Raw genomic sequence first — 18,407 nt, forward strand, 5'->3', positions numbered from 1 at the left:
CAAGCTCAAAATTTTTGTGACCCTGTACTGAGTAGTTTCTGCTCTGAGCACCTGGCTCCGCATGTTGGATACAATGAAATGGAAAGATGCATTGTACCGGCTTTAGAGACAAACCATTTCAATTAAATTTATTGTGTTTTTCTGATAAATCTGTCATAAAATTATGGGCCGATGGCTCAGTTCAAATATCTTCTTCTCTACCCAGCATTTTCCTGTTGTATTTTTGGTTCTCATTTCTGTAATTGTTTCTCTTCTTCTTTCTGAACATGTTCTTGAAACATGTCAAAGCTTTCATTCATAATAATAACCATGAATTCTGTTCTAACTTTCTAACTCAGTAACACTGTGACATTCCACAGTGTGACTGAGACTCTAAAATGTATTCAGCTTATCAGTTACTTCTGGCACAAGCAGCCACCCCTCAATTCCCTCTCAGTAAATATGGGATTGACTAAGTTGATATGCCTCAGAGGCATTTTAAATATTCCCCCCAAAAATATCTATTCATAAAGCAAGCCAGCGTAATTGGGTGATTTATGACCTTTTCACACCACTGGAGCGATTAACTGAACACATCTTTCAGAGCTGTCTGTCAAACCGATCGTTCACATGGAAACGAAACACCGTGCACCCAAAAAGGGAGCCAGCTGACTTGAGAATGATGCCTTCAAAAGACTGTCACTAAAGTGGCCTCTTCAAGACTGTCAATCACATTGTTATTGTGTTAAGATACTTCTTCTTCTATCAGAAAGCCACACTAGCAGAAAGGGGAACAGAATCGCAGGCGCAGGTAAGTCTGTGCACATTCATGCATTCTTGTTGCCACCTCTGAGGTGACATGATTTCAATTGAATGCCATCTCATCCCAGTGCCCTCCTCACACTCACTACTGGTCACAGACCTTGACTATGTTCATAGCTTAATAGTGCATCTGGGACACATCTTCACATAAAGCAATCATTACCCCAGATTTAATGATCAGGCACAGTGATTTGTCTTTATTGGTCTTCATAGGCACACACCTGCATCTCCAGAGCCTTCCTTTGATAGTAACACTAGGAAGAACAACTTGACACTAATTGGCTCATCATGTCAAGTGTGTTCATGCATATAGCATTTCTAATTCTGATGCTTAAAAAAGTAGCAGCTTTGGAAAAGGATGAGAGTGAGGAGGAATGCATCTTAGATTAAATGTCTTTTGCTTCAATATGTTTTATTCCAGCCCACAGAGTGATGTTTACTTAATCGTCACTGTAATCCACAGTGGCTCTGAAAAAGCCTTTAATACAGACATACTGGCAGCATAACTATATTCCAAGAATTCAAGCTTTCTTTATTTTGGTTATGGTAAATGGTCTTATATCTATAGGGCTTTTCCACACATTGAAGTGCACTCAAAGCACTTTATGCTATTTCCAATTCACCCATTCCCATGCGGGTGATATTACTGGGAGCAACTAAGGATTCAGTTCTGGTCAAGGACACTTTGACATATGCACTGGAGAAACAGCCACCCCCAGCCATTTTCAAATTCTTTCATATCTAACTATTTATAAGTATTTCTTATATAAAGAGTAGTATTTATATTCTGTTAAGTCAAATTTCACTAATCTTTATAATATCGCTGGGGTTCATTTGGCTTATCGGGAAGCCTGCCCCCCTTTGGTCCTCGGGGCTTGCTGGCTCTCAGTCTAATTACCAGAGATAATGGAGGGTGAAGCTAAATGGTACTGATGGGGTCCAGCAGAAGGTTATTAGGTGTCCTCATTAGTGCCCGACTAAAGTGAAAGGAGGTTTAAGGTCTTATTCTGATCCTGATGGATGGTGTTTCTCTCAGTCTGTGTTTGGAGGGAGTGATTCCACAGTGTAGACAGCTGGGCAGAGGCACGGATAGGGAAAAACATAAAGTGGGTAGAGAGTGTATGTGTACATGGGGATAACATCCAATTTGGCACATGATGAAACATGATTCTGCTCAAGTGTCACAGGAGTATATTCATTTTCTGTATTAGTTACAGTAGAGATGCTTAATGCAGTTAACAATCTTAATACAGTGACAAATTTGACACTGCTTTTGATTACAAGACTCTTGACTCCATGATCACAGTTGAATTTTCATAACTTTGTAAATGGGTTAAAGAGGAAAGAGAACAGTAGCACAATCATCAAAGCAATGTTTTTCCATTTTATTGTATTACTCATAGTTGCTCAGACACGTGTATATACAAATACAGAACATTTTTGTCAAAGTTTTTGTTCTTGTTTATATACTGTAAAAGAGCAGGTTGGAAAGATTCCCCACTGATGGCAACGTGGGAGTGGGTTTCAAAGATAAGGGAAGGACAGCAGGTGGTGTGGTGGAGGTTATATGTACAAGCACAAGAAGAATGGGACAGGACAGGTGCCCTAAATGAACAAGTGGCTCATCAGCAGGTGGGGAGCTGATGAAGAGAGGCTTTGCCCATAAGCACAGAACCTGGATTGATGATAGGCTTTACCCTACTAACAATCCAGTTTGGGATTTGGTAGGGGTGGACGTGATGCAATAATCCTTAAACTGTGCCCAAGACCAATGTCTACCACAGGGACAAGTGATTCAGGGTTGTTAAAAAGGGAGAGGAAGTGAAGGGCCCTGTTGTAGTCGCTTCGACGCCAGCAGCCGTTCCGTGTAAAAGCACAATGGCAGAGAGCGTCTTGTATACGGGGCCGCCAGGGTAGAGGCTGAAGGGCTAAGGCATGGGAAACACTCTTCGTTGCCAAAGAGGGTTGCCGCTTCCCATTCACTGCGGCAACAGCAAATGAGACACACACAAACTCAAAGGTCTCACACATTTTTTCACACTCAAGAACATCCATGGATTGATGTATACACTTCGAAACACCTCCTCTTGGGAGAGCAGAAAGAGGATGAATAATGAGAAGAGACAGACTGCAGCTGCATAGGATGAATTCAGTAGATGGATACCGAAAGAGTCATTCTTAGGAAATGAAAATTAAAAATTGCCTTTAGATTACGAAATGACCTACCCCCACTGTAACTTCACAATGGTTTGTGTTGTGTACATTTGTCACTGCACAGCCTAATGACATCACTCAAATGGGGATGCAAAAACACACATGAAAGTGATCAGCAAATCTATTACATCTTAAAGAAAAAAAATAAGAGCAAAAGAAAACCTTTTTAAAACTTTAGACTTTTTTTAACATATCACCAAGTTCATGCGCATGCCACATAAAGAAACTGGCGAGATCCTTCGATTAAAAAGCCAACAGTCATCTCATGGCTGATCTTTGAGCTGATCAACATGCTTTAAAGCACTAAAAACAAAAAAAGTACAATTAAGCCATCTATTAAGTCCCAAATGTTTTTTTTTCCAGGGCAGGATCCTTATGAGAAGAGGTGATGAAAGTTGGTGACTGGTTTGAAACGTGTAACGGGTGAGCCACTCGTTGGCTAATGTCCAGCCTTCTGTACACTAGTACATGTACAGCTCCCACAGGGGTTTCTCCTTCGTATTAGCTCAAAGTTTCATTAGGCATTGAGGATCAAAGCACACAATGCATTGTTTGAGGACAGTACACACTCAGCAAAACCCAGAGATAATACCCTATTCATTTTTTAGAAAAGACATAAGAACCAAATTAATACTTTAATATCAAACACTATTTACATCAAGAAGTTTCCCTAATAATAATAGTTATAATTATCATCATAACAATAATAATAATTATACAGTTTTAACAATGATTTATCTCATTTTTTTCTTTTGTCCTCAAGAAAGGTACAAAACAGATACTAACCTAACACTACATGTTTTATGTTTGACTACCTCAGGATACACAGTATCCAGTTTATAAGTTGATCCTCACTTCCCAGGTTAAGGTGTGTATAGAATAAATCATGGTAATAATAGCAATAATGACAAATAGTAGCACTGCTAATTATAAGAGTATAATTGAAGCTGGTTTCTGATCTTCTGGTCTAGTGTTAATCTGCTGACAAGTGTCCATTTTGAATCGTATGCAGTGCTCATTCCCTGTGGTGTTTGCCTGAAAATTAGTACCTCATTAAATGGCCTTGTCTCCTATTACCCCCCATAGCTGAGCTGCTATTCTGCTGTAATAGCATTGTTGCTGTAGCACAAAAAACAAATAGCAAAGGCAGTCTTTCTTGGGAAAAAAAAGCTGAAAAATGCAGCCACAAAAATGAAAACAAAGCAAAGCATTGCATGCCTTTTGAGACTGAATGGTACTGAACAATAGAGTACGTTTGTAGTTGAATCAGGTAGTGTAATCCAGTAGTGCCGGGATTTTAAGCTGTTCTGTCTTGTTTTATTATTTTTTAGGCACTCTAGTCACTCCATGCCTTTCTATGTCTGTGTCTCTCCCTTTAATTCTTACCACCACCTTCGCTTCTTTCAAACTGCAAGGTCACTGGCGCTCCTCCCAACAGTGGAAATCTAAACCCACCTCCCGAGACCCCCCAAGCCTTCTACCTTCTATTTTTAATACCAGAAATAACTTCCCTTGCCACAACATGGGGTCCACATGCCTGTCATTTTGAACCTCATTAAAGAGTCACTTAAACCAGTAACACTAGGAGCTGAAGGTGGGCATGCCATTGCTCATGTGCTCCATTTCTTGCATTTTTTATCTCTCTGTCTGTCTTAACAAACCAATTGGTGACCTATTTTTCATGCAAAACCTGGCTCTGAAAGGTAGTAAGTTAATTTCTCTATATGCCCATATTTTTTGAAAGCAAAGAAACAAACCTATCTGTTTAAAAAAAAGGACATAACTGGCCGTTTACATCTGTGGGGAGCTATAGAAAGCAGAATATCATTATAACACAGTGACTTCCTATGAATATAAGCGCCAGCATAAACCTGGTTAGACTAAACAGAGCTGTGCATTGCCTTGAATTGATAGATAGTTTCTATTTTCACACAGTGTTAACTAATTTGTGCAGCGCATCAGTAAATGCTTTAAATGCTGCTCTAAATGCTGCTGTAAAGTGAATGTGAGAACCAGCTAACTATCATTTGATGAACATGAAGTCAAAGCTGTAGTTATGTTTAAGGGGGAAAAAAGTGTGGAAAAAATTAAGGTGCTGTGAAATGAAGTGTCTTTTTAAACACTTTCCCACAAACTCAAACTTTTCTTATTTAAGTGGATCTCAGGCAGCACAAAAAACAAAGTTTACAGTGTCAGCAATGCGAAAGACAATGTTTGGAGACATCACTTCCAAGTAAAATAACTTATAGGTTTAGAGAAAATAAAGTGTCCAGTTTAGCTGTGAATATTTTTTTAAACAGTCACTTTAACAATTAACAGTGAAGACAACGAATGCAAATGTTTTAATATTGACACATACTCAGATAGATCAGAGACAACAATTGCTGCCCAGCTCACTAAACACTTGCATGAAATGACTGTGACTGTAGGTGTGAAATTTTGAGATCGACTTTCAAAAGACATCGATCCTTCATCTTGATAGCAGTCGACAAAGTGTCTGGTGAGAAAAATTCAGTTTAGCTGTTTTGTGAATCTGAGTGAATCAAAAGCTTTGAAAGGTGTTTTGCTGATCAGGCTGCCATGATCTACACAAAGGAGCATTTTCCCCTAAGTTTTAGAATCACTTGCTCAAACCCTAAGTAGCTTATTTACCTATACACACTTAATATTCAACAGAATATTGAGCACGATCTTAACCCAGGACAGTCTGATGATCAGCAACCTAACGAGCATGCCATGTACAGTATGTATTTATCGCTGCTTTAGTTTCCAGACTGACCTCATATTTTCCTAAATCTTCATCTTTCAGATTTGTACTGCACTTCCAAGTATGTATGACCCATGATCAAAATATTTTCTGAAAGGCTTTTTGAGAGGTCTTGGGACAACTATTAATTTGGGTATGTACAGTCATTTCTAAGACCTAGTATCTGCACTTTTCTACTGTGTAATGCTGCTACTGTATACAACTTTGTAAAAACCCTACGGCTGTTGACAGTTAGTGTAGAGGCATTTTTGTATCTGACTCTGTAAGCAATGTATGTGTGTGTGTGGATAAACAGTGCTGCAATGAGATAAATGTGATGTAAAGGGAAAATAAGAATCACTAAGTGTCAAAAAACGAGATTTGGCATCTTAGTTGAAGGTTTAAGAGAGAGAATGGTCTCTCCCACTTCCAACATCAACTTTTTTCACTCACAGATGGAGAAAGACCACTTAAATATTTTCTCAAAAAAATAGAGGGTTCCTTGAAGAGCCTGTTCTGATGCCCAATCAAGCGAAGGTGCTGCACCCAAATCCCACCCCTTCCCTGCAGCCTTGGGCAGATTCAGGCCACGCTAGGTGTAAATGCCCTCCAGGACAGAGGGAGGCGCTATAATGAGGAGAGTGCTGCAAGGCAGACAAGCAACAAAGCCAGGAGCGGACTTGTTTTCTGCAGATGTGATGCAGCATTTGTTTCACTTCGGGAAGGCTCAGCTGGTTCATGGCTGGTATCATCTAAAAGACAGAAAAAGAAACAAGATGAATTGCTGTTTATAGTAAAGATTCTGCAGCAGTGCATGACAGATAGACAACATTCAATGAATTTAATTTTGAATATTTAAGTTTGTATTGCAACCAACAAAGCCATAACCTGATAATAATGGAGACAACAATGCATAACTGAGATGTTTGGGCTCATGTTTACAGTTTCACTCAGTGTAACATCATCATTTAGAGCTGTAATGGAGTAATAATGGAGTCTGAGCTGCCATCTGAACTTCAGTTGCTACATAATGTTTGTACTCTCATCCTCAGAAACATTTTGAATTTGTCTCCCAGATGAGGTGAGGAGGAATGCAGGAATGACAGCCATGTGCCTGTTACACCATGAGAAAGTCACTGAACCATGCACAGCAAAGGATAGATAGAGAAAAGAGAGGGCCAGACAGTTACATAATGATACAAATGTATGTGTGTGGTAGGAGGTGGAGGGACATGACCACAGCAGATGACAAATGCATGTTTTAATTTCTCTTTTTTGGAGCGCATAACAGGGGAATAAGGCAAAAGAAGCATGCAAGGCTGTCATCGAAGATGCAGGCAGAGTATCAAGTTCGGCAAATATGAGGATAAAAAAAAAATCAGGCAGAAGAAGAGGCAGGTGGGCATCAGAAATGTCTTAGGATCTGGCCTTGATATGCCGGACCTTGTGTACAATATGTGTGTGTCCCATCACAGTGAGCAGCTTTAATGTAACATTTTATTTATTTCAAAAATTAACATCTATTTTTTAAAATGAAATTATTCAATAACTGATTTCCTATATTTGACAGTTTGCTATATATCTCTCCAGTGAGGAGGTCTTTCTTTTGTAGAGAAGCTTTGTAGAAGCTTGATAAAGGTATGAGAATATGAGACATATATATAAATATATAATGGTGGTGAACGGTCAGTTTAAGGGAAGCATCAGGCAGGGACAGAGCAGCTTACAGACAAAGCATAAAAGAACAGACGTGCAGATGTATGGAGGTCATACTGAAGAGAATCAAAAAAGCAGGAAGCCATACTAACCTCGTGGTTCTAATGTGTTTTCTACTTTGTCGTTTACATCAAAAACACGGTCATGTACGCCTATAGTTTTCACACAGCTGTCTATAACAGAAAATAGGGAGAATGAGAGATTATTAGAGATATATGCCAAACAAGTTACTGACATTTGAAGCCCCCATCTCAGCCCTGTAATTAAACATCCCAAGCAACAAAGCTCATGGCAGCATTCAGATGAGGTACTGTATGAAGTGACCTGGATTTCATTTGATGTGATCATCTATCATCCTTTTCATGTTTAAAAAAAAATTCATAGCAAGTAAAGTACTCCTGTGATAAATGAAAGAGGTATGTTTTTCAGTGAGCAAAAGGTACTTGTGGATGTGGTGAAGAAACCAGAGAAGTAGACAAATTGTTTTGATTTTCAATCCAAATGTGTACTTCAGCAAGCTCTATTACAAAGCCTTATGTTTTATGCAAACACCTACTTGATGGTCGGACGAAAACTTTGAGCTTTAGGCATGTTTTCCTCCCATTCTCAGCGATGGTGGAAGCTGAAAAATACAATACACATAGGTTACAAGGGTGTTAATATAATACCACATGTAGCATCACATGGGCAATCAAAATAATCAACAATCAAAACAATAGTTTCCAACTGTATTTCTTCTTCGCATAAAGATCTGCATGAACAAACTTTTAATAATGTTTTCTTTCCTGTAGACAAAAGTTAAAACTGAGGGGGGGGGACTTTCAGATAGTTAATTTTACAGGATTAGTTATGGCTTTTGTGGAATTATAGCTAGGAAGTGTTTACAGATGTGCTAGGGAAATCTTTCTGGGGAAAGAGGATTGCTTCACCGAGTTAGCATTTTAGATGTTGGCAGCAGTTTAACAGAAATCAAGGAATTTGCATCTTTTGAAAACACTCAAAACTAGAAGATATCATGGTGTGTCAATACTTTCTATATATACATGTATGTATTTTCCTCTATAAAAGCCTCAATACTCTTCACAGGATGCGAAGTTCACACACAGTATGTACTGTATGTGCTACATGTGTGGATGGTTTGCGGTTTCTGTCAGGAAATGTATCCCTTCCTGTCAAGCCCATGGGGTGTGAATCTATGAGCTTTAGCTACCATAGGGGTTGTATCACATCCCCTAAAAATATCTCTTGTGGACAGCGTGTGCAAGAGTGTGTGTGGTTGACCACTAATGGGACTGTGGTGAGGCACCAGGTGCTGTCTCCTGTAGATGGGGATAGGGGTCAAACACATGTCAGTTGAAACACAGAGTGTGTACTGCATCCATAATGGCAGGCGATTGTACAGTAGTTTAAAAATATATGTTGTTGTCTGATGTCATGGCCTCATATCAAACAGAGAACAGTGTAGGTGTCTCCCACTCAGGTGACATGCTAATGCTTTTTTACTGTTAATAGTTTTCATTTCTACTTTCCCCTCCAGCTCTAGAGAGACCACGTTTTCTGCCGCGCTGACGTTCGGGCATTATTTTACGTCTTCTGTGAATCACTCCACAGCTGATGCAATGAGGCCATGCATCTCCAAAGACTACCATTCAGGATCTGTCAGCTCCTCTCTACTGAACCTTTACCTAACCCTTCCCCTCCCTTTCTCCCAGCTGTGTCACCCTCTCCTCTTGTCTGTCAGCCTGGCCCTATCCATTCATCATATCTCAACTGGCTTACTGTCATATTTACAGCACAAGTGCCAACATATGAGTGTATACTGTATGTGCATGCACACAAGCTACAGATTTTCATATCCATCTGGTAGTGCTGCTGTACATCCTCCACAATAACAGTTTTTTTTTTTTTTTTACAATTCTTAGATCTCTTCCTATCTGCAGAATGTTTTACACTCAAACTGTCTCTGTACACAATCCTACAATCAATGTCCCAGCATCTATTCAATGTTGAAGCGGTGGAAAAAGCAGTGAGTTGTTTCTGTAGCCAGGGGATATGTTTATTGAGAGAAATATTGACTAATATGTATAGAAGAAATAGAAAAATGATTCCTTTCTAGCATTTTGCATGCTCTCTGCTCCTGATTTACCCTGCGATATAGATGCCAGTTCATCATCACATGCATACCACATACCCTTTTCAATCATTTTCATCTTGCAAAGTCTTCTCTACAGCTCACTGAGCCCTCTTTCTAGCCCTCTCGCCTCACAACCCCAATGTTACCATTTTAATGTTGTTGCTTCATCAGCTGTTATCCATTTTTAGTACCGTGTCAGTGTGCAAAAGAGGTGGCTTGAGATCAGATGCTCTTTTTCACAGCTCAGTTCATATGTAGTATGGAGAGTGGGGTGGGGTGCAGAGAGAGCTTTATTACTTTGGTGCGGAGGAAGCCGATGACACGCTAATGAACCTTGGCCACTGTCGCTAACCCACTCAGTTACATAGACACACCAGTACCCACATAATTTATGTCACTCTTCTTATTTCTGCACCTCTCTTTTCTCTTTTCCACCACTACTTTACGCTCCACTTTCCAATGTACACACATACACCATCTCTATTGTAGATGTCTTATCTTCATTATTGTTGTGGGCAGAGCTGAGTCACAGCCATCGACACCTGCAACTTAGCAAAGACAGCTGATCATGAGCGAAGTATGGCCTTGATGAAAATGGCAAAGAGCATGTGGGAGTCTCTGTCATGACGGCAGTCTGTGAAGCCATTATGATGTGTTTATAGTTTTGGCCAAAACATGCTGCCCACCTCCTACATGAGTGAAAATCATGGACATAAGGCACCACACTGAGCACATATCATGATGGTTCAGTGGTCAAAAAAGCTCACAACAATTATATAGTACATAGAGTAACTATTGAATTAATTCTTTATAATTTTATTTGAGCAGTTTGAAACAAGTATTAAATTAAAACCCTCATATCTATATTTTCTGTGATGGGTTGGCGACCTGTCCAGGGTGTACCCCGCCTTCACCCGATTGCCGGATCTATATTTTTACAGTATAAACACAGTACATGACATTGACCAGTCGCACTGTTATGTGTCTTTGTTAATGTACCTAAAAGTGAACTGAGGTTTAACTCAGCATAGATGCGGCCACTGTGTTGACTTGCTGTGGTTGGCTGAGGTGTGTTGCTGTATATTCTTGACTATGAAAGAAAGATTAAGCTTTGGCTCTACATTTTCTGTGTTTGATGAGGATCCCTCCATCCAAATCCAAACCATCCACACCAGTGCCTGTTTATTTTGGATTAACATGCTGCAAAGGGCCAGTTTATTGTTGTTGTAGGCTGTAACATCAACACCTGCTATTCTGGTTCCCCCAGGCCCACAGCCTCTACCATCAATCCATCCAATCTGAGCAAGTGGCTGGTTTGAAGGACAGAGGCCGTGTAAGGATGTTTAAGGGACAGGAGCGCTGGAGGGGAGTGGGGCCGTGTATGATGGCGATGAGGTCAGGTTACTCCTCCAAGCCTTGTCCCCTGGCTGTTAATGGCTGGTCCCCTCAGTACACTGCATTATGCATCAGCATTAAGGCAAATGGAATGAAGCAGAATCCAATTACAGAAGAACAAACAGGTGGGCTCAGTGCGGCTTAGGCACAGCATTGTTTCAATCACAGCTCAAGCCAAGCTTTATTGCAACTGTAATGCTATCTGGAAAACACATTTCCTATGCCTTTCAATGATTGGCAACGATTGACAAGATCCAACAGCACATTCGAGACATAGGGACATAAAACCATGTGTTTGGCATGATAGGAAGCTAAAAGCAAAGTTTACATTGGCTAAATACCATAGATAATATGATGGTAGCGTACTGATTTCTTATCCAGCTGTAAAAGAATACTGCAGTGTGAGTCTATCATACTGCTACAAGAGGCTCAGTTTGTTTTTTTCTTCTTCTTCTTCATCATTAAATCTGGAGTCATCTGGGGTCTTGTCATAGTCTGTGAACCTTTGCCAAAATGTGGACATTTGTCAGTATCAACACAACTACAAGGGTTAAGGTAATGCTGCAAACTAACAAGCAACACGGCATAAATGACTTAGTAACTTTGTAGAATTAAAATTTCAAGTTTCTTATTTTGATACATATGTTTAATTAAGATTCTTCTAACTGTAGTGCTCACACTGCAATATCACAATCCACTGTGAACACACAGTATTTTACTTAAAGCATTTCTCCAATTTCACTTATAAAAGCCAAGCCTTGCATAGAGATGCATGCCATCAAGTGAACATGTAAGATTAATAGCATCATGCCTCTAGTCTGAATTAAGTCTCCAGCTGGCTTCAATAATGGTGTTTTAATCCTTTTATCCCTCTTTATTTATTGGGATGGGATGGGTTAAACAGAATGTCCTGTAATATTGTGTCCAGCACTGAACATTCCTAGCTAGCTATTCCTGCCAGCTCAATGAAAACCAGTTTGCTGCTCCTGTTGTTGATTCACTGGGATTACTCATGCCTCAGAAAACCATACAAAACTAGCCAGAGTCTACGTCCAGAGGTTTACATAAACCTGTGTCCATGAGAGAGGACACAGACTAATACACACATATTCAGAGTATTATTTTCCATAACCTCTGTGCCATCTTCTACCCACATTTCCATCTAGCCAATTAGATAATCTGCAACCAGAAGACATTTCTTCTATTTCGTATACAGAAATCGCTGCTGGTATTCATTAACTTTGGTTTCACGGTGTGGAATCAGTCAAAACAGGATAATGTTGAACTAAACATATGAAGAAAACCTTGAATTCAAGAAAACTGAGTGAATTCCAGACACACACACACACACACACACACACACACACACACACACACACACACACACAGAGAAAATATTTATGTGATCCCTCCAGTAGGTAATATCATCTGCTTCACTGTCCAGGATAACCTATTTAATGCCTACAAAAGCACATACGTTGTATTGAACTCGCATTCAATAAAATGTACTTAAGCGCTGACACATACAATTACTGGATGTCACAAAATATTCCTCCCACATTCAAAGCAGCATACGTTCTACTACGACAACCTAAAAATATAAGAACAAGACTCTACACTACACAAGCACAGATAGAGAATGTGCATGTGTCTTTGCCTGCCTACACACAATGTGTGTGTATGAAGATGGAAGAGGCTATCCACTGAAGAGGCCCATTAACCAGATGCTACTACACTGAACACACAATAGGGGGGAATGAGGGAGCAGGGAGGGGCAGCGAAAGAGAGGACTTGGATTCAGGCAGCAGGGGGAACATAAACTCTCGCCCCTGGTGATAGCTGGCCTTTTGCTCTTTCCTTCCATCTTTCAGCTTTTGCCAAAAGTGAACCAATGTCATCCCTTTTGCCACTTACACAAAGGTGACAAGGTCACAAGCAGTGAGGAAAAGAGTGAGACAAAGAATACACTGAGAGAGGGGAGTGAGTTAAATTTACATAATCCCTAATTATATGTTGCACTAGTTTCCTGACTCTGTTGTATAGGGGTGCAATAATACAGTGATGCAATTATTTCTCTTTGTTATTATGTCATCGTATATCAAGCATCATCACTTTGTGAAAGACCACATAATGATGCTCTAACAAATTAGTCTGTTTTCTTGAACATGAAAAGCGAGTTACTGAAAGTCTGGAAACCCTTGAACTTCAATAGCTTATCACAGCTCAGCTCAAATGACAATAAACTTAGCGATTTATTCATCTAAGGGGGAGTTTGGCTTTTTAAAGCAGTCATAGCACAATAAATCAGTGTACATGTTTCATTACTGCACTTAGCGCATCACATAGAATCATAATATTATTGTTATGTAGCCACCTAAGTATCCACCCACTGAATAAATGAGAAAAAGTGTGAATGTGTGTGTACACAAATGGTAAATGGTCTTATACTTGTATAGCGCCTTTCTATGCTTTTACAGCACACTCAAAGCGCTTTCACATTATTTGGCCATTCACCCATTCACACTCACGCATTCACACACTGGTGACATCACCGGGAGCAACTGGGGGTTCAGTGTCTTGCTCAAGGACACCTCGACATGTTGACTGGACAAGCCGGGAATCGAACCGCTAATCCTCCGGTTAGAAAACGACCCGCTCTACCTTCTGAGCCACAGCCGCCCCCATGTGTGTATTGCAGTAGAGAAGAATAAAAAAGAACAATTACATGAACAATAACCAATTAAACCTAATGACTAATGCACTGGGCTAATAATATGTGTTAATGGTTTAATGGCCGAGGATAAAATGTCCTTCTAGTGAATCATAATCAACTCCTGTGGACAGCTGTTGGATGTATGACTCATAAAAGCCTAAGAGGAATCATGTGGCTTTTGAAGTACAGCCCTCTCCTGCCCTACTTTTCATCTAATCTCTTGGCTTTTCACAGCCTCTCTGTTTTTCAGCAGATAAAGTGATATATTTCATTGGCAGCCAAACAAATAACAATAAAAAAAAGAAATAAGACTTTTTTTTAAACCTTGCTTTGATTTCTTTGTGCTGTCAACAAGTGTGCCATTAGCTTGGCCAAAGCTGACCAATAAGCTAGTTTGTTGGTTGACTGTTTTTATTTTATTTTTAAAAAGAGGACTCCTGTGTTAGGTATTTTTAGTCAGATAGATATTGGATAGATACTTTATGTTTTAGAAATGTTTAGTGGAGATAGGATGTCTAGTTAGACTGTTAAATGCTTAGGCATGCTTATGAGTTTCTACAGGGTACATCTGGTCAAGGATAACTAGAGAGAAGAGTTGATGACTGTCAGCAGACAGGATGGCACTAGGGACGTCTCGGTTGATGTTTCTGTGTAGTATGGTGCTAGCCCAACTGAGGGGATATAATGTATAGGCCTGGTGGGTTCAGGGTCTTTCATCTTACATCTGCCTGCGAGCAGTTTGGAGGTGCAAGATACCTGAGCGTGTAATGTTAATTTTACCTGTGATCCTTTGAATAAATCAGCACTGTTTTGAAGTTACTTGGACTGTCTCGTCTCTCAGAGTTAGCAATGGTAAGAAGAACCATATCCTGCACCTGGAAGAGCTTTTCATGGACAGACCTTTGTCAGGTTTTATTCTTGTGTTACTGGATCTTCTCAGAGGCCAACAGACCAAACATTTATATTGGCTAACATTTTATAATGAGCATGTGATGCGCATTTACAGGTAAGTGACAAATGTAAGTAATTTCAAAATAAAGCATCTTAATTAGGCCACCAGAATAATTTCAGTGCACCCTGGTAAAGATTTTACAAGCTTTGCAAATGCTACTGGATAAATGGAAAAACATTCTTCCAACATTATTTTGATGATGGTTTTGAAGAGTGCTGTTGAATATGCTGTGACAAAATCTCTCACAGGTGTTTAACTGTGTTAACAACTCCATACTCAACAAACAACTTACCCTGTGCCCTGTATGTAATATGTGTATTTGCTGTTCTCCCACCCATAAACATGTCTGTAACATGCAATTTGGAGAGCAAAGTACATACTGTATCTAGTGAGGTATCTAGTGAGCCCGAGAAACATAACATGGGGGTGGGGGGAGTTCTGTACTGTCCTAAAATCCAAAAAGAAAGATGAGATGAAAAAGGGAGACAAGAAATGATGTAGTAACCAGGGGAGGTGGAGATGGTGGGATGTCTATCCATCGATCAGGATTATGATAACGCATTACAGACAGTGCGTATGTGGGTGGTTTTTCTGTAGGTCTGTTCATGCATGTGTATGGATATTGTACATTAGTGCATGTGTATCTGTGTGTGTGTAAAAGAGAGACTTTTTGTCACATTGCTCTATGTTGTCATATAATGTGTGACTACTGATGACAGGGTTGATTTTTCATGTGAATGGATGAAGGGACTGAGTTATGATGGTGTCTATATGCAGGTGTCTGTATGCTAGCTCTTTATCATAATTAGCAACCCTCCCATAGCTCTAACAAAATACAGACTGCATACACCATCCCCTGCCTCCATTTCATTTGTCCATTAATGCCACCTTCCTGCTGCTGCCTGCTCTACTATCTCTACTCCTTCTCCTCTCAAGAGTGGACTGAGGAACCATGACGATTCATAGGATTTATGATCATTAACAAGACAACTAAAGTCCACTACAGTAAAAATGAATAAGATCTTATAAGATCTTGTGGAAAAGTTGTATAAATATCAAAAGCTTTTCTAGTGTGTTAGTTTGGTATTTATGATTAATCTCAGTGCTGTGCTGCATTTTGGCCCATAGGCTTCTGCACAGTGATTGAAGCCTCACAGAATGTTTTTCATTTTGTAATTTAACATGAGTAGACTCAGCACCCACCTTCAGGGTTTTGTTAGCCATTTAGCAAGTGTTTGTTTGATATCGGGCACAGATTCTCCTCAGGACTCAGTGTTACTATAATATCCATCTTTCTGACAGTGTCAAACCCAGAAATGTCTATAAAATAACTCCAACCACAAGTGAGATGCAAAGGTGTTATTGTGTGAGAAGCATTTTTAGTCCATGTAGGTGAGTAAACAGCAAGGAAACTACATCTTTTCTGCCACCAATATACCACTGCATGATCAGACCAAGTGGTTTCCTATTTTCACACATCTTACATGCCTAAACACACCATAACTCTGCTCAGCCATCTCTGCAGTGAGCTGCCGCTGATATTGGATTTCTGCCCTTTTCAGATTAAAATCTTGAATACAAGATTGTGGATTGTGTCCATATTAGAAAAATGTGCTCACATCAGCATTCTGTAAGATGGATTTCACTTAAACCATGAATGCACTGTGAACTCTGACCCGAGAAGTGCTCCCACTGTATTTGCAGATCCCATCTGTCTTTCAGCTACACATATAGAACACATCCAAGCTGTAACTCACTCACCGCTAATACTGCATTTTGCTGCTTGCTACTTGCATATGTGGCCAACATTTGTTTGTTCCCTGCAGTTCCCTGTATCTGGTTTAGAGCTTTAATGTATTCTTGTGTTAATGTATTATCTCTCTGCCCACCTTATAAGCCTGTCTTGTGTTGACCTGTAGAAAAAACACAGCTGGCAGTTGTCTACAAAAGGATCAGGCTCTTGACTGACTACAGTTTTCCTCTTGTCCTCAGTTACCTGCCTCTGCCAGGAAGAACAGGCTGACAAAAATGAAGAATTACGACCTCCATTTGAGTAAATTCCCTCTGTCCTGCTAGCTGTGATTAAGCTGTTTCTGTTGTTGAAGCAGATGACAGCAGAACCCTGTCTCCCCTCTCTAATTTTATCAGAGATGCAACAAATCAACTCTCGACCTACTTCAAACTCATAGGGCGAAAACACCATTAATGGGAATTTTCTCTGTAAGAATAAGATTTGACATCTTAATTTTCATCTACAAACAAGAATGCTAATCAGTCACGTCACTGAGGTCAGACTGTTCATACCCCATTCCCTCAGGCCATTTGACTAAAAAAAAGTTATTACAGATGAGGAAAAGATTAATCCTCTGATGTCTGTATGTACTTAAACATTGGTTACGCTAAAGGAGTACAATACTGATTCATTAAGACAGGGTACATCTGCAGCAGAGCTGTAACACTAAACAACTTATGTATTTGATGAATTCCCCTAGATTCTGTTACCGTATGTCTCAATAAGTACTACTAACCCCTGCCTCATGTGCTCAAGGAATGTGACCTCTGTCTAAGAATACATTAACATTTCTGTCTATTGCAGGTGTGCTGTGTATCAGGCTTCAGTGAATAATGATGCCTACAATTTTCTCTGTTAGCTACACTACACTATGCATTCACACAATGTAGACAAATGGGCTACAAGGACAAAGTCTGACCAATGACCTTGTGCTGACTGGCAGATATCATTATGCCTTATACAGCAGAAATGACCTCACTATGTTGAATCCATCTGAAGTCACTGTTTATGGTGATGGGTAAAGGAATGCCAAAATATGTCTTACTAATATAGACCCCATGTCAATGAAAATTAATAAGCCGCTAAATATTTCAAACAAAGAAAGCAATCAGTCACAAAATACCATATGAGAGTCATTATTTAGACATAAATAATGACTCTCCAGGGGTATTTTAACATTTCTATGCACAGTAAGAGATGATATGGTGAACATTTAATGGTTCCTATGGAAAAAATTCAACTTGTGCACTTGAGCAAACAAGGCCATTTAGAATTTTGGTTATTTGGACTACACTATTCATTCATGTCACATCACAACCACCAGTGATCACCACAGTCTGAAAAACTGGCAACTATACAAGGTTGACCTATGTAGTGTATCCATGTAGAACTAAATCCATTATAGTGTCCTTAAAATGATGCAGTTTGAGTCTGGAGCTAGAGCTTAATCTATGTTTACTCTTGATTGCACTGCAGTGCACATTGATAACTTTAAATCTGACAACAGAGTCTTTATTCTCATTAGCAAGAATAATGAGGCTGGATAGCATCACAAGGTAGCTGGCAAACCGCAGTCATAAAAGATAAACAGACTGGCGTTAAACATCAGCAAGACTGTTTCATAGTTCAATAGGCATCCACATCTCAGAAGTCAACGTGAATGCAAAACATTATGATTATAATTAAAAAGAGCTAAGTAATGCCTTCACTTCATTAAGCAAGTATGGTGTTATCAGACACTGACAAACTACTGACATTATACCAGTGAAAATATTCAGCTGAGACTTCGGGGTCCTTTGTCTCTCAGGTCTGGTTTTATTTTGTAAGCTCTGACTCGGGTTACCCAGTAACACTGAAAGACTGTCCCCACACTGGACTTTATCTACACTCTGTACTTTATAAGAATATTTGTCAACTCTGGTGAAAATGACAGACACCTTAAAA

The 18,407-nt window shown here is 39.7% G+C and overlaps 1 protein-coding gene across 2 annotated transcripts in view; it reads right to left on the reverse strand.

Annotated features, from left to right (window-relative positions):
* Positions 1-2,195: 2,195 nt before the first annotated feature.
* efna5b (ephrin-A5b) overlaps positions 2,196-18,407 on the reverse strand; it is a 98,073-nt gene continuing 81,861 nt past the window's right edge. The window contains exons 3-5 of one of the 2 annotated variants that reach the window (XM_020593840.1): positions 8,034-8,099; positions 7,570-7,650; positions 2,196-6,513 (exon numbers count right to left, since the gene is read on the reverse strand). In XM_020593840.1, the coding sequence (XP_020449496.1) occupies positions 6,389-6,513; positions 7,570-7,650; positions 8,034-8,099 (272 nt within the window). In that variant the 3' untranslated portion in view covers positions 2,196-6,388. The remainder of the gene's footprint in view (positions 6,514-7,569; positions 7,651-8,033; positions 8,100-18,407) is intronic. The other variant, XM_020593841.1, reaches the window with a different exon arrangement.

This window comes from Monopterus albus, unplaced genomic scaffold (assembly GCF_001952655.1).
Source record: "Monopterus albus unplaced genomic scaffold, M_albus_1.0 scaffold20.1, whole genome shotgun sequence".
Taxonomy (NCBI): Eukaryota; Metazoa; Chordata; class Actinopteri; order Synbranchiformes; family Synbranchidae; genus Monopterus; species Monopterus albus.